This window comes from Capra hircus, chromosome 2 (assembly GCF_001704415.2).
Source record: "Capra hircus breed San Clemente chromosome 2, ASM170441v1, whole genome shotgun sequence".
NCBI classification, from domain to species: Eukaryota; Metazoa; Chordata; class Mammalia; order Artiodactyla; family Bovidae; genus Capra; species Capra hircus.
The window spans coordinates 122899542-122917155 of NC_030809.1; the positions used below are offsets into that span (position 1 = coordinate 122899542).

Consider the following 17614-nt stretch of genomic DNA (forward strand, 5'->3'; position numbering starts at 1 on the left):
CATCTGTTTCTCAAAGGCAACTTTTCCCGGGGTACTTGAGAAAGAGCACTGGGTAAACTCTCGCTAACTATGAAAGCATTACAGTAACTTGTGTTACTATACGACTCAAGCACCAACAAATCAGGAGGCTCCCAGGTGAGCAATGACGTCCCGAAATCACAACTTCCACGTTGTTTCATCACTTTGCCAGAGAAATTCTTCCCGCACAAGTAGTCTGAGCAAAGACTGCTGCCCTACGCCAAAAAGGCAGCGCCGGCGCCACAACAGGTACAGCGCATGTCCGGAAGTTACGCAACCCCATAAGGTAGCGCGGCCCTACCCGTGGGGAGAGTTTCCGCCATTTTTGAAAATCAGGAAGGGTCCGGGGGTGAGTACAGCTGCTGCTGTGATGGCAGCCTTTGCCGTGGAACCCCAGGCGCCCACGTTGGGTGAGTAAAACACTGCTTTTCCTTGCTAGCACTGCGATGCACACTGTCAGCTTGGAAGCGGGCACGTGCGAGACAGTAATCGTAGGGTCTTGTCTGCTAATTTCAAGCCGCAAGGAGCTAGCCCTTTGGCTCGCCCCCAGGTTCCAAGTCCGCCCCCTTCTCTAGGCGTCGCCACCCTGTAGCTACCAAGGGGGCTCCGGGACGCTGCGGGCTCCGAGGAAGTCGAAGAAACGGCGGTCTGGTGGTGACTAAGCCGCTTTGTATCCTCCCCCCAAGCCAGAGCTAGACCTGTCCATACCTGAGACTCCGCCGGCGCGGCAGACGCGATGCTGGATCCCCGGATCGTGTGAAGCGGTGGGAAGGTCCTCACCTGTGAACACGTGGGTGGGCGGTGCCCTGGAGCGCGGTCACCTTTCACCGCTGTTCCATCATCTAGGCTTCTCATTGCTGCTTGATTCCAACTCCTCCCGGGATTCGCAAAAGGAATGTGTTTTTAATGGAAACTTGAGTTGTTCGATATTTAATTAACCAGGTGATGACAGCCATTGAGATATTCCCTTAATAGGAAGCCATGAGTTCGCTTCATTTCCTTTTCTTGGGAAAATGACTCAATTGTAGAGAATCTTTTCCTCTACAGTACATTCCTCTGCATTACGGTCACGTAATGATTTTAAAAATCATTTCCGTTATATAATGGGGGCATTAAAAAAAAATCTTGCATGTCAACCTTGGATGTCGATTATTGTGTGTGTGTGTATGTGTGTCGGTTGAGTTGTGGGTTTTGTGAGAACCGTGGAATAGCTTAAAACAGAAAATAAACGGTCTACTATAATAGCGACGTATTTGAAAATTCGATTACAACTTTCTGAGTTTGGAAAGGAGAGCAGCACGATACGTCTGTGTAGAATGAGTTTTATTAGAATTGAAGGATATATGATGTTGGCCATATTTTGTACAAAATCAGTTTCTTTTGACAATAGAGTAACTTGAACTGTTTTACTATTAGTTATAAAAATCTAAATGTATAATATTAGTGGAGATACTCAGCTACATTTAAAGATGGTCTAGGTATTTATGTCTTGTATTATTTTAGAGGTCAGAAAAATGTTCATTTCCAGTATGAAAGTCTTCTGCTTAACAAAAGCGTTCTGGTGTATATATTTCTTGGGGTTACAATTATGGACCCCTGGTCCGAAATCTGATATTAGCTGATATTGTTTAAATCCTTATTTCAGACGAGGTATAAACATTTTCCCAGCACCTCAGTTCAGTTCAGTCGCTCAGTCCTTTCCGACTCTGCGACCCCATGGACTGCAGTATGCCAAGCCTCCCTGTCCATCACCAACTCCTGGAGTTTACTCAAACTCATGTCCGTCGAGTCGGTGATACCATCCAACGATCTCATGCTCTGTCGTCCCCTTCTCCTTCAATCTTTCCCAGCATCAGGGTCTTTTCATGTGAGTCAATTCTTCGCATCAGGTGGCCAAAGGATTGGAGTTTCAGCTTCAGCATCAGTCCTTACAATGAATATTAAGGACTGATTTCTTTTAGGATTGACTGGTTGGATCTCCTTGCTGTCCATGAGACTCTCAAGAGTCTTCTCCAACACCACAGTTCAAAAGCATCAATTTTTCGGGGCTCAGCTTTCTCTATAGTCCACCTCTCACATCCATACATGGCTACTGGAAAAACCATAGCCTTAACTAGATGGCTCTTTGTAGGCAAGGTAATGTCTTTGCTTTTTAATATGCTGTCTAGGTTGGACATAACTTTTCTTCCAAGGAGCAAGTGTCTTTTAATTTCATGGCTGCAGTCATCATCTGCAGTGATTTTGGACCACCCCAAAATAAAGTCTGTCACTGTTTCCGCTGTTTCCCCATCTATTTCCCATGAAGTGATGGGACCAGATGCCACGATCTTAGTTTTTTGAATGTTGAGTTTTAAGCCAACTTTTTCACTCTCCTCTTTCATCAAGAGGCTCTTTAGTTCTTCTTCACTTTCTGCCATAAGGGTGGTGCCATCTGCATATCTGAGGTTAATATTTCTCCCCGCAATTTTGATTCCAGCTTGTGCTTCATCCAGCCTTTCTTATGGTGTTTCTGTGTTTCATCCAGTGTTGCTTATGGTGTATTCTGTGTATAAGTTAAATAAGCAGAGTGACAATATACAGCCTTGATGTACTCCTTTCCCTATTTGGAACCAATCTGTTGTTTCATGTCCCGTTCTAACTGTTGCTTCCTGACCTGCATATAGGTTTCTCAGGAGGCTGGTCAAGTGGTCTTGGTAGTCCTGTCTCTAAGAATTTTCCACAGTTTGTTTTGATCTTCTCCTTGCAGCAGAAGTAGATATTTTTCAGGAACTCTCTTGCTTTTTTGATGATCCAACGGATGTTGGCAATTTGATCTCTGGTTCCTCTGCCTTTTCTAAATCCAGCTTGAATATCTGGAAGTTCACGGTTTATGTACTGTTGAAGCCTGGCTTGGAGACTTTTGAGCATTACCTTGCTAGCGTGTGAGATAAGTGCAGTTGTGCAGTAGTTGAGCATTCCTAGCACCGACACGACCGAGCGACTTCACTTTCACTTTTCACTTTCATGCATTGGAGAAGGAAATGGCAACCCACTCCCGTGTTCTTGCCTGGAGAATCCCAGGGACCAGGGAGCCTGGTGGGCTGCCGGCTATGTGGTCGCACAGAGTCGGACATGACTGAAGCGACTTAGCAGCAGCAGCAGCAGCAGCAGCAGCAGCAGCAGCAGCAGCACCTAATGGAACACTAAAACTAATGGTTACTTTGACAAACGATGCTAGCTGAGTAAGACACACTTAACAGTTTGGGAGTAGAGACTTGGAAATGGAAATTTAAGACTTGAGGATCCACCAATGTAACTCTCTAAGGAAAATTAGTCTGAGGGCTCAGTGGTCAGTGACAGTTTAGTTAAGAGTCCTTTGGCTCTCCTCACTCTGGTTATTTCTGTTGTATCACAATATGTATTTAGATGTGTCAAAATTTTTTTGACTTAATTTTTAGTATACTTGGCTGCTGTTGTTGTTTAGTCGCTAAGTCACATCTGACTCTTTTTCGACCCCATGGAAGGTTCTTCTATCCATGGGGTTTCCCAGGCAAGAATCCTGGAGTGGATCTCCATTTCCTCCCCTGGGGAGTTTTCCGAACCCAGGGATTGATCCTGTGTTTCCTGCCTTGGCAGGCGATTCTTTACCACTTCACCACCTAGGAAGCCCATATATGTGTTTTTCTCTCTCTTTTGGGGCTGGGAGATGGTACCTAAAACTTTGTACTTTGAGTTTATAAATATATGTTCATAATATGCTTTAGTTTAGACTTTTGGTTTGATTTTACTATTATGTTCTTTGGAAATATGTAGTAGTACCATGGTAACATGGTAATTAATTAGCACTTTGAAGTAATTAAAGTGTAATATAGCTATTCACACCTATTTCAGTATTTGCTTTCTTTTCCTTTTTCATGTGCTTGCATTGTTACCATCAAGTTCAGTTCAGTTCAGTCGCTCAGTCATGTTCGACTCTTTGCGACCCCTTGAATCGCAGCACGCCAGGCCTCCCTGTCCATCACCAACTCCCGGAGTTCACTCAGACTCATGTCCATCCAGCCGGTGATGCCATCCAGCCATCTCATCCTCTGTCGTCCTCTTCTCCTCCTGCCCCCAATCCCTCCCAGCATCAGAGTCTTTTCCAACGAGTCAGCTCTTCGCATTAGGTGGCCAAAGTACTGGAGTTACAGCTTCAGCATCATTCCGTCCAAAGAACCCCTGGGAATGATCTCCTTTAGAATGGACTGGTTGGATCTCCTTGCAGTCCAAGGGACTCTCAAGAGTCTTCTCCAACACCACAGTTCAAAAGCATCAATTCTTTGGCGCTCAGTTTTCTTCACAGTCCAACTCTCACATCCATACATGACCACAGGAAAAACCATAGCCTTGACTAGACGGACCTTTGTTGGCAAAGTAATGTCTCTGCTTCTCAATATGCTATCTAGGTTGGTCATAACTTTCCTTCCAAGAAGTAAGTGTCTTTTAATTTCATGGCTGCAGTCTCTCATCTGCAGTGATTTTGGAGCCCAAAAATATAAAGCCTGACACTGTTTCCACTGTTTGCCCATCTATATCCCATGAAGTGATGGGACCAGATGCCATGATCTTCGTTTTCTGAATGTTGAGCTTTAAGCCAAATTTTTCACTCTCCTTTTTCACTTTCATCAAGAGGCTTTTGAGTTCCTCTTCACTTTCTGCCATAAGGGTGGTGTCATCTGCATAGCTGAGGTTATTGATATTTCTCCCGGCAATCTTGATTCCAGCTTCTGCTTCTTCCAGCCCAGCGTTTCTCATGATGTACTCTGCATATAAGTTAAATAAGCAGGGTGACAGTATACAGCCTTGACGTACTCCTTTTCCAATTTGGAACCAGTCTGTTGTTCCATGTCCAGTTCTTACTGTAGCCTCCTGACCTGCATACAGGTTTCTCAAGAGGCAGGTCAGGTGGTCTGGGATTCCCATCTCTTTCAGAATTTTCCACAGTTTATTGTGATCCACATGTTACTATCAAGGTCTGCTGTAATGAGAAATAAGAGGAAGAGTAATTAATTGACAGCATTTGGATAGCATTAAACACAGTTTTGAGGCAGTTAAAAGTTACGGTGTAGTTAATAAAGGCTGTATAAAATATCAAGTGTTTGAACTTTCTGAGTTCCATAAATCACAAATCAGCCTTGTCAGATAATTGAAAAATTAAATTTTCATAAGCAGAAATTGCAAATTCTACATGTACACAGTAAGATTTGGCTATTGTACTATAATAATAATAACTAATATTTGTGAGTACTGATTGTATACTAGGCACTAGAGTTAAGTGCTTTATTTGCTATCTTTCTAATCAAAGCTGGGAGATGTGATTATGTCCAGTTTTCTGAAAGACTGAAACCAGGTCTCTTGACTCCAGAGCTCATGTTTTCCTTACTGTGCTATTTTGTTTTGAAATTAGAGGAAGTTATAGCTTCCTTATTTTCATAGTTGGAATAATATTACCTATCCTATAAATTGTGAAAAATAATTTTGAACGGATCATCACAAAGTATCAGTTCACCTCTTAATTGGTTTTCTGTTAGGGAGATTTATTGATTATTCCTAACTTTAAAATGAATGGTTTTAAAAAATTACCCAAAGCATATTTCTTAGTTGGTACGCTGTCATCACTGTTATTTCATATGTGCTTTAATGTGTGCATAATTACACTTTTATTACAGAAATGACATGGTTTTTGTGTATGGGGAAAGAAAAACGGGACATACAGCTAAACCTGTTGTGTCTAATTTGCTTAGACTTTATGTTGCTAGTGCATCCTGTCCTTGTTTTTAGTTGTTACATAGTAGAAACTGCCAGAAAGTTCTGTATGTATTAGGGATTTTTTTTTAGTCAATAAGCAAAAATTTAAAAATGAACGTTGATTCTTAAATCTATGAAATAATGTAAACAGCTGTCAAATATTATTTTGTTAATGCAAAATATTTTCATATTTTTCTGGAAAAAATTTTAATGGGTTTTAAAATAATTTAACTGTGATTCTGTAATATTTAACAATTTTTATTAAATTCTCAAAATTGTGTATACTAGTCCTTGTATCTTTTTGTCACCTATTATTACATCAAAGTCCTTTCTCTGTATTTTATTTTCTGATTCATTTAGGATCTGAACCAATGATGCTGGGTTCACCCACGTCTCCAAAGCCAGGGGTTAATGCCCAGTTCTTACCTGGTTTTTTAATGGGGGATTTGCCAGCTCCAGTGACTCCACAACCTCGATCAATTAGTGGCCCTTCTATAGGAGTAATGGAAATGAGATCACCTTTACTTGCAGGTAGGTAAATGCTTGGGCTTCCCTGGAGGCTTAGCCATAAAGAAACTGCCTGCCAATGCAGGAGATGCAGGTTGGATCCCTGGGCTGGGAAGATCCCCTGGAGAAGGAAGTGGCAACCTGCTCCAGTATTCTTGCCTCGGAAATCCCATGGACAGAGGAGTCTGGGCGCCTACAGTCCATGGGGTCTCAAAAGAGTTGGACATGACTTAGTAACTAGACAGCAACAAAGGTAAATTGCTTAGTGTAGTTTTAAGTACTATCAGTACATGTACTAGAATTTTAAAAAGAGTAGTGATACAGCTTTCACCTTCATCAACTAAAATTGAAACAGGTGTAAGCAACATAATTTACTTTAATTCTAAGAATCTCTAAAAATACGCATACTGCATTTTATTCAATCTAGCATTGATTGTAACACTCACCATTAAGCACCACTAAGAAAGAAAAACACTAAATATGATACACCATTTGCCATGTTTTGTAAATTATTCCTATTTCAGAGATGTTAAAGTGGGTTTGGATAGGGGGAGGAGAATATGGTCATTCAGCTTCAGCTGGATTCAGTTTAAAAAATTTGTCTTAATATAATTACAGCAGATATTCAAAAGAAGTATAATTTGTAAATTTGCAGATATGAAATTGACTTCTAGTCTTAGTGAGTTAAGATTCTCACTCAGTGTGTTTAGTGAAGGGATTTACTCCACAAACTATGCTTTGCAGTTGCCAGCACAAAATATTGTTACGTAAATGAAACATCTAATATAGGACCCTTAGCAAACAGATATTTTAAAAGATAGTTTGGAAATTTTGACCATGGGTAGTGAGAGCTACAGAAATGGTTGCTAATAATTCCAAATGTGAGCTAATAAGTGTTTTAATAGATATTTAAATGGAAATTCTTCTTTCTTTAATTGTCCTTAAGGTATTATTGGGCTTCCCAGGTGGCGCTAGTGGTAAAGAACCCACCTGCCAGTGCAGGAGATGGAAGAGACTTGGGTTTGATCCCTGGGTGGGGAAGATCCCCTGGAGGAGGGCATGGCAACCCACTCCAGTGTTCTTGCCTGTAGGATCCCATGGCCAGAGGAGCCTGGTGCCCTACAGTCCATAGGGTGGCAAAGAGTCAGACACTACTGAAGCAACTTCGTACTCATGCATGTGCGGTGTTATTTGTGTTAAAGTGGTTTATAATTTTTTTTTTAAAGATTTATCAGGGAGAATTATCATAAGTTATAACTGAAGCGATTCAGTTAGAAACATTATCTGGGACAGATTATTTATTTTTACGTATTTCAAGTGTATCATTTTATTGTTGTAGCTACCATATATTAAGTATTTATAAGCCAGGGAGTATCCTAAGCGTTTTATATGTCATCCTGTTCTTTTATCAGTCTTAACAAGTAGTTGGTACTGTCTCCGTTTCTTAAAGGAGTAAACTGAGGCTAAGTGCGGCATAGAGCTTGCTGGAGCTTGCTGGTTAGTGACCACAGGCGGTCAAAGGTTGGGCCAGTCTCGTTCTATAGCCTGTGCTCTGGTGTGAATGGCTTTTGCTGCGCTGTCTTGACTCAGACATTAGTCTTACAGACGGTGTGGGCGCTCTACCAGTTGGCACTGATGATTCTCTGACTTAAGAAGGCCTCTTTGTAGCCCCCAAAGTTGGTTCTTTTCCTGTATGTTTATTATGTACTTTAATAAATTTTTACTGTGAGAAACATGGGAATTTGACAGTCAAATTCCACATTAAAATATTATATTTTTTCAGGTATATACAAACTGGAGCTGTTTAATATTCTACTTTCAAGTGAGAAATAGGATTAAATTTGGTATTGAATTGTTAAGCATTTTGTAGAGAAGACAAAAGTTGTATGCATTCACTAAAAACTAAAATTTCTATATAGTCCTTCTTCTGGAAGCTTTTGTTCAAAGGGCAATCTATGAATCACCAATATTGGCATCACTGGCAGCTTGTTAGAAATAAATCATCTCAGGCTCCATCCCACATGGTCTGAGACAGAACCTGAATTTTAACAAGATGCCCAAGTGACTCTGTGTATTAAGGTTTGAGAAACATTGGGAGACAGGAGTGTAAGCCATTATTTTAAAAATATTAAAGGATCTTAGCAGATAGATGGAAGATATCTTTGTTTTCTCACCTGACTCTGTCTCTTGTACATTGTTAGGTGGATCACCACCACAGCCAGTTGTGCCAGCTCATAAAGATAAAAGTGGAGCTCCGCCAGTTAGAAGTATATATGATGACATTTCCAGCCCAGGACTTGGATCAACACCTTTAACTTCAAGAAGACAGGTGATATACACATCCTCATTGATGACCATGCATACTGATTTCATGTTTTCATGTCGTTATACAGTGAGGGTCAGTAATTTGAAATGTTGCCCTGAAGTCTGTTTTAGTATAACTCTGTTGCATAGGAATAAGCATTAGGGACAGTTACCATAGAGTCTACTGTTTACTCTATGGTAAACAGTCAGCGATTGTTTAAAAAGTTCAATATGCATAGTTTTGTGACTTAACAAATGAAGATCCAGGGTTTTATCCAGATCTCAGGTACCTTGTGATGATTTGAGGTCATTATTTTTAGGGATGGTTTTATTAGTATAAGACTAATGCTTTTTGGAAGGAAAGTTATGACCAACCTAGATGGCATATTGAAAAGCAGAGACATTACTTTGCCAACAAAGGTCCGTCTGGTCAAGGCTGTGGTTTTTCCAGTGGTCGTGTATAGGTGTGAGAGTTGGACTGTGAAGAAGGCTGAGTGCCGAAGAATTGATGCTTTTGAACTGTGGTGTTGGAGAAGACTCTTGAGAGTCCCCTGGACTGCAAGGAGATCCAACCAGTCCATTCTAAAGGAGATCAGCCTTGGGTGTTCTTTGGAAGGACTGATGCTAAAGCTGAAACTCCAGTACTTTGGCCCTCTCATGTGAAGAGTTGACTCATTGGAAAAGACTCTGATGCTGGGAGGGATTGGGGGCAGGAGGAGAAGGGGACGACAGAGGATGAGATGGCTGGATGGCATCACCAACTCTGTGGACATGAGTTTGAGTGAACTCCGGGAGTTGGTGATGGACAGGGAGGCCTGGCGTGCTGCAATTCATGGGGTCGCAAAGAGTCAGACACGACTGAGCGACTGAGCTGAACTGAATACTCCTTTAGAGCTATTCACTGTTTACTTATTTTACTAAAAATGCTTGCTTCTGCATGTTTATGAGTGATGGCTTAGTACGTTCCTGGTGTAGGTGTTCTGATGGTGATGATAAATCGTGGCTGGTGTGGATGTAGGTGTTCTGTCAGTGTTACTTTCAGTTATGGATTGCAAGGTAGAGAGTCTCTGTTTTGATGGGACTGATAGCACAAAAAAGTGTCTACTACTTATGAAGTGCCTGTAGTGTACATGCCCTGATCTCATGTATTGTTTCATTTAATCCTCACAGTGACTCTGGGATGAATGAATCTCTTAGGAGCTTTATCTTATCACTGAGGAAACTAGGACACCAAAAGCCCAAGGCAGTTAGTCTAGTTGAGCCAGATTTTAAACCCAGGGAATATTGACTCTAGAGCCAGTGTTTACAAGAACAATGTTGTGCTAATACTACTATGATTAGTCTTGGTTGTCAGTTGAAAGGTAGTATGGATTTTTCTTTTAAGTAGCAAGTTTGAGAGCTTTTATAGTTTTCTCTCCTATTACTGTTATGCCTAGTAGGATACAGAAACAAAGTGTTTCAGCTAAACTGGTAAGTTTGTTGTATAAAGATACTTATGCTGTTTGATTTGGAGGAATATTAAAGGCCTTTCTTTAAATCAAATATAGTATGTTTATTGGCAAGTTTAAGAAAAGTAGAAAAATCTTTCAGTAAATTTTAATTGTAGGCTTGATACACCTGGCCTACTGGGCCTATTTGTAAAGCAAAGCAAAATTAATTCATTGTGTCAGACAGAATACTTTCTCTTACCAACACTTGTACACCTGCCCTCCTGTTCAGTGTAGTAGCTACTAGCCAAGTATGGCTGTCTACACTTGAAATGTGGCTAGTCCCGTAATTAACTGAGATGTTGTTTTGCAGAAAGTTTTAAACCCTTCATTTTAGGTTAGAAGGATTGGTTAACAAAAGAAGCCATTCATTACACACACAGTAAACAGTTTCAATTCTTAATAAAGGCTTATTTGATTAATTTCAATATACTGCCACTAAGAGAAAAGAAATAGAAACAATAGAACTGTAGAGAAACAATAGAACTGTGGCATGCATATCACCAGATTGTGCTGAAACCCACATCCAGACTTGAATGGTGCTGGGAAGTCCAGAGTAACAGCAGTCTGGAGTCCCTTTTAGGGAAGAGAGACCTGGGCGGTGTGTCCACTCCACGGGTGAGGTTTTTGGGGACTCCCGCTTATAGTTCCAAGCTGCAAAACAATACCGTCATCAGTTTGTGTGCAAAAATGCAGCTCTGGTTCTTAAGTTTTACATTGCTGTTTCTTTTACCTTATGAGTCATAAGACTTCTTAGATCCTGGGAGGCTGGCTAGGCCTCCAGGGGCTCAAGAAATTACAAACGCCACTCCCTTTCTTACCTAAAGTGCCACTTGATTTGCTGGTAACAGTTGGTGTGCTTGCTGGCAAGCACATAGTTTGACATGGTGAGAAGTCAGTCAGAGGCCTGCTCTCCAGCTTCTGAAGCCTAAACAAGACTCCCTCCATTTTATTTATAATTTCCCTAACAGATATACATGCCTACTCTAAAACAATTACTTGTGTGGCTTGTGTTATATTTGGACAGTATTGTGATAAACTTAACTAAGTCCAGAATATTCTGTTGTATTTTTCTAAAGGTTGATAGGTAAATCTGATGTTTAATTTGGTATGAGGACCTCTGGCTTATAAGTTTATGCCACGTTTCATTACTCCTCTGATAATACCTGGAAAGAAAAGGAGTTTATAGTTACTGCTATGTTCAAAATGTTTAAAAATCTTGTGAGCCATAATTTGTAGATAAAGCTTTTGACTTGAAAATTGCTAAGAATATTATTAAAGTCCCAATTAGTTTTACCCGCTGAGACTTTGGTCAGCCTCTCTCTACTCATAAGTTCTCATTAGGAATTGAACAATGAATTTGTATCCTCCTTTAATAATCTCTTGACATTTGGTCTGGTTGCTGGGTAATAACCAGATTTTAGATTTTCTTAGTTTAATCAAAATTGGTTAAAAAAATTTTCCCTCCGTTTACTTCTAGAGAGTCTTTCTCATTCTCGATTAGCTATTATTGTTTTCTATTTTGTTTATAGAAAGATTTTTTAACTACTTGAAACTTTAATTTTCTCAGATTTAAAGGAATTAGTTTTTGTTACTTTTTACCTGTAGAGGCAGAGATATGCTGTTGTTTACTGTGTAGACTGATTTGAATCTATACTATTTCATGATTTGTAAATATCAATTTAAAAATACAATTTTGCCAGCTTTCTATTTTTCAGTTTGAACTTCGATGATTTGAAGAATCACCCTTATATCTGTTATTTCAAATACTGTATTTTAGGTACTAAAAACAAATAGCAGTGTTACTGTTAATGAAAATAGTGTCTTTTTACCTAGTTAAACATTATAATACGCTAACGAATCTGCCTTTTTAGATTAGTAGTGTTCAACTTAAAACAACAACAACAAAACAAGCAAACTTCGAAAGTACTCTTCAATTGTGAGCTAATAAGAGGCATTGCCAGTACCTGGTAGACATTCAGTTGTCTGTTGAATGAAGTTCTTCGACATTTACTGTGTTTGTTTTACGGTTAGAACTTTGCATTTGACCTGAACACTTTCTTCTGTTTCGCGTAGGCAAACATTTCAGTAATGCAGAGTCCTCTCGTTGGAGTTGTGACAACTACTCCTGGAACAGGTAAGCAATGCCTTCCAATACAGTGACAGTTTTTTACTCTTTGAATGAAGATAGTAAGACCTTTGTTGGTAACTGCCAAACTTTTGTCTTATTTTTCAAACTTGGAGACTTTCTCAAATGTCAGTAACTTTCTTTAGGAAGGAAATATTTGTATATTGGTTCTTTTCTGAACTTGCAGATAAGGTTATGATATTCTGCTGTGTCTCCTGAATTGTTAAAACTGTAATTAAAAACAAAAGTTGCAATTGAGAAGAGGAATGCAGAGTGAATAATAAAGATGTTTTGAGAGATATTAATGCATAGCTGTAAATATGAATGTCACTGACTACAAATAGCCATTGATTATATCTCGTTTTTCTTTAAGATTAATGGTATTTCTGTCACTGTCAGCATCATCATAAGCACAGCTTTTCCTGCATATTTATGTATTTATATTTATAATCTATCAAATGTTCATTCAGCAAATACTTGGCATACAATCATGTACCAGGCCCTGGGAAACTGAAAAAAAAAATAGAATCTTTGCCTTTATGGAGCTTACATTTACTTACGAAATTTACATTTATAAGTAAAGTAAATAGTTTGTTAGAAGGTAACATATTTTGTGGAGGAAAATTAAGCAGCAAAGGGAAGTAGGAAATAAGGGCTTATATAACTAAGGTAGCGTATTAGTTTTCTTTTGCTGCCGTAACATATTACCATAAACTTAAAAGTGGTTTGAACAATTCAGTGTATTATTTTTACAGTTCTGGAGGTGAGAAATCTGAAATGGGTCTCAATGGGCTAAAATCAAGGCATTGGTAGCCCATGTTAATTTATGGAGGCTCTGGGGAAGAATCTGTTTTCTGCCTTTTCCATCTTGTAGAGGCTGGCCACATTTCTTTCTGGTCTTCTTCCTCCATCTTTAAAGTCAGCAACATTGTATCTTTCTGATTATTCTGCTTCATGTCAAGTCTTGCTCTTTCTCTTTTAAGGATCAGGGTGAAGACTTCAGCCCTTCTGGATAGCCAGGATAATCTCCCTATTTTAATGTCATCTGATTAGCAATATTAACATCTGCAGTCCTAATTCTCCTTTACCATGTGATGTAAGATTCCTAGGTTTTAGGGATAAGGACATGGACAGCTGGGGTGGGAGGGCGGTATTCTGCTTACTACCAATAGTTATGGAAAACTAACATTCACTCAAAAATGTTTAGGGAAAGTTTCCTAAACAGAGGAAGAAGCAGGTACAAAGGCACTGAGGTGGGATTGTGTCTGGAGTGTTCAAATACGTGTCAAGAAGTTAGTGTGAACTGGAGTGAGGGAGGGGGTGAATACTAGGAGGTGAGGCCAGAGAGGTAATGGGGATTATTGTATTAATAGCACTTGGTCTTTACCCAGAAAAGGTAGAAAAAAATAGGACGAGACTGCCCCTGTGAGTAAGGGAGTAAGGGACAGGGTGGAAGCAAGGAGATCAGATAGTTGGCTACTACCTTAACCCAGGTCAGAGATGGGGGTGGCTTAGACGGAAAACAGGACAGGAAAGGAGGAAAAGAGAAGCTACAGCAAAAACAGATGAAATGAAAGAAGCACTAGCAAGACAGTAGATTTAAAATGAACTGAATGGACAATTATATAAATGAAATGTGCCCAACACTCCTGTTTAAAGGCAAAATGGATGACAAAATAATAGCCAGTGACAGACAGACCTTTTTATCCTCCAAATCTTGATTTCTTCAAGCGATGTGTGAGCCATCACTGGCAGTGCTCTTTAAAGTGTAGGTTTCTGGCTTGTTCAGTGCTATTTCTATCATGTTCCTCAAAGTTCTTCCAGCCTCCACCCACTGCCCTATTCTAACGGCATGTCCACACTTAGAGATATTACAGCAGCATTCTACTTGGTACCAAAATCTGTATTTTTAAAAACTTTTGCTGTAACAAATTATCACAAACTTAATGGCTTAAGACAACACACGTTTATTATCTCGTAGTTTCTGTGGTCAGATGTCTCGGGCAGAGCTCGGATGTTAGCAGGGCTCTGTTCTTTTCTGGAAACTGGATGAACCTGCGTCCAGGTCATTGGTCATTCAGTTGCATTCAGTTGGAGGACCGAGGTCTCTGTCGCCAGAGGTTGTTTTCAGTGTCTAGAGGCTGCCCTCACTCTTTGGCTTCTAGTTTTCTTTCTGTCTTCAAACGCCGCAGTGGCAGATCAAGTCTTTTTATGTGCTTTGAGTCTCTCTGACCTCTCTGTTCTCTTGTAGTTCTGATTTGACTTTTCTGCCATCTGCTGCTGTTAAGGGATCATTTGATTCTTTTGGTTCACTGCAGTAGTCCACAGTAGTTCTTTATTTTAAGATCAGCTGATAAATAACCTAATTCTATCTGTAAAATCCATTCACAGCAATACTTGGATTAGAGTTTGGTTGAATTACCAATCAATCAAACTGGGGGACAGAAACCTTGGGGTGATGTCTTTAGATTTCTGACTATCACATATCATGTTAAAAAATCTAGGATGTCACCTCTATTTCAGTTACATATTTGAGGTGAAATGTTCTGGGGGAATTAGTTCAGGTTTTAGCCATCTTAATCTGATCAAACAAATAGGTAGGTGACAGTGCTTTGTTGTGTGATAATACCTTGCTACTTGACTGTTTGCTATAATAGTGACTGTTTGGCTGAGTCAGTAAGTGATTCCAGAGACTTTGGAAATGGAAAAGCATGTAATTTAAGTAATATGTTATGTTTTAAAGCATTTCTTAGTTCTCTAAAAAGCGTTATAATATTCTTATTGCTGTCAAGTAGAAGAGTACAGAGTTAAAGCTAATTAAACTTTCTTTTGTTAATCTATTTTTTTTAAATACTGTAACTTCTATGAGGTTCTTGTAATTTTAGAAACCATATGTGAAAATATAAAAACTGTGATAGGAAAATATCCCTGTCATAAAATTGGCCACTGGGAGCCACTGCTGCTGCTTCTTTAAGTTTAAAGAATTTATGTATAGAAAGTCTTAATGGGACATAAGTGAAAAAGCATGCTTCTTCTTGAAAAAGAATACTTTTGAAAACATTTTGTAGGTATGAGGACTATGATGTGTGGTCGATACTAAACAAGAAATTGAATAAAAGAGCTGAGAAAATTGAGGGAGAATATGTAGACTTTTCGTTTTTTAAACTCTTACATTTAATGTTAAATACATGAAAACTTCTATAATTTGTAAATTTTAACTTTTGGAGGTTGACAGCTTTTATAAAGAGACATCACAGGACTTAATGGTATGAATTACTGATTTATGCTGAGGTCTTTGTACCCATGAGTTTAAAGCTCTGGGAGTTGGTGATGGACAGGGAGGCCTGGCGTGCTGCAGTCTGTGAGGTTGCAAAGAGTTGGACACGACTGAGCGACTGAACTGAACTGAACTTGTATATAATAAGGAGATTTTGGATAGTTTTTAATTCTTTAACCGAAGTTAAAAATCTCTTAAAATCTTATTTCTGGTGCAGGAAAACCTTGGTCATACAACAAAGTAGGTAATCAAGATTAAAGAATTTCAGAAACTTTTCAATCATTATTGCCTCTGGTAAAGAATATTGAATGTTTGCCCTGTCTTTCCCCATCCTCACTGATTAGGTTTCTTCTGCTGCTATTTAAGTATTCCTCTATTTTTCATCCTATTTTTAATTACATTTTTTTTTCTTGAGAAGTTCTTTTACTTGTCACCCTTTGCAAGCAGTATAGCATTTACTTGTACTGAGCTAGAGTCCTTATTTGTGTTAGCATACTGTTAACAGGTTAAGTCTGATATTTAGATTATAGCCATTTCTGGCTGCTTTTGTTGATGCCAGGAACTCAGAATTCTAATAGTGTTCCCAGAAGAGCAGATAAAGGACTGATTTTTCTGTGAGCAACTTTTCCCTGACACTTCTTTTTCTGATCTGGGTTAGCTGTTCCTGTGTGTACGCCTGTAGAACTCTCTCTGCTAGGCTCTTATCTTACTCCATTACTGGGTTATGATCTTTAGGACAGAGATTCCTTCTATATACCTTCATTGTTTACCTATCACAGAGCTGGGTATAAAGGGACGTCAGAAAATGTTGGTTGACTGAATGGCTTGATGGATGTAAGTTGTAGTGAGTTGAATGGTGGCCTCCAAAATTACATGTTCATATTCTAACTCCTGGAACCCTGAGTACTGCTTTTTGTGGCCAAAACATATTAAGTTAAGGATCTTGAGAGGGATATCTCTCGAGGGTGGACAGTTAAGGAGAGAGGAAAAGAGGGGAAGATAATCCTGGTTATTACCTGGATGCAGGTGCTCCCTAAATCCAATCACAAGTGTTCTTAGAGGCGCAGAGAAATTTGGCACAGACAGGAGAGATATACAGAGGAGAAGGTGATATGAAGTGAGGCAAACATTGAAGTATTGTAGCATGAAACTAAATAAATTTTGGTGATTAATTTTAAAAAGTTTAATTTTAAAAAGAACTTATAAAACTTGTTGCAATTTAGGGAAATTGATCAATAAACATAATTTATTTTGCATTAAAAAAAAAAGTTAATGCCAGAGGCAGAAATATAGTCCCCCAAAGATGTCTGTGTCCTAATACCCAGGAGTTGTGAATATGTTACATTACATGGTAAAGAGAAATTAAGGATGCTATGGAATTAAGATTGCTAATCATCTCATTTTACACAAGAAGATTATGCTGGACTAATAGAATGAACCCAGCAAAATCACAAAGGTTCTTAAATGGCGAGGACCTTTGTGTTCTCTAACACAAAAGTCACCAGGGTTTCTGGAAGCTATAGGAGCCAGCAAGCAAGGAATTGTTTGATTGCTGGCCTTCAATAGGTGTTAGACTATGCTGAAAACTTGTTCTTAGACTTCTGGTTTCCAGAACTGTGGGAGAATAAATTTCTGCTGTTTTAAGCCACTCAGTTTGTGGTAGTTTGTTACAGCAGACAGAGGAAACTGCTATATGTATATAGTGTTTTGAGGCAATGACATCCCAACACTGATGATTGGAATATTTGTGTCCCAACTTGGCGTGGCATAGTTTTTCTTTAATATATTGAGTAAAATTAGCCTTAATCTAGGTTATATTAGTTTCTTATTGCTGCTGACACAGATTATCACAGATTATAGTGGTTTCAAATAACTCATTTATTATTTTAAAATTCTGGAAGTCAGAAGTCTGGAATAGGTCTCAGTGGGCTAAAGTCAGAGTATTAGTAGGACTCCATTCTTTTGTGGAGGTGCTAGGGGAGAATCTTGTTTTCTTCTCTTTTCCAGCTTTTAGAACTCCCCATGTTTCTTGCCTCATGCATTCTTACCAACTTCAAAGCCTGCAGTGGTTAGTTGAGCCTTTATTTCACATCATTTGTTTCCCCTCGCCATTTAAGGACCTTTGTG

General features: G+C 39.2%; 1 protein-coding gene across 1 annotated transcript in view; it reads left to right on the forward strand.

The window, feature by feature from the left end:
• Window positions 295–17614, forward strand: part of NUP35 (nucleoporin 35) — a 33117-nt gene continuing 15797 nt past the window's right edge. The window contains exons 1-4 of the mRNA XM_005675883.3: window positions 295–428; window positions 6145–6315; window positions 8493–8620; window positions 12159–12219. Of these exons, the coding sequence (XP_005675940.2) occupies window positions 389–428; window positions 6145–6315; window positions 8493–8620; window positions 12159–12219 (400 nt within the window). The 5' untranslated portion in view covers window positions 295–388. The remainder of the gene's footprint in view (window positions 429–6144; window positions 6316–8492; window positions 8621–12158; window positions 12220–17614) is intronic.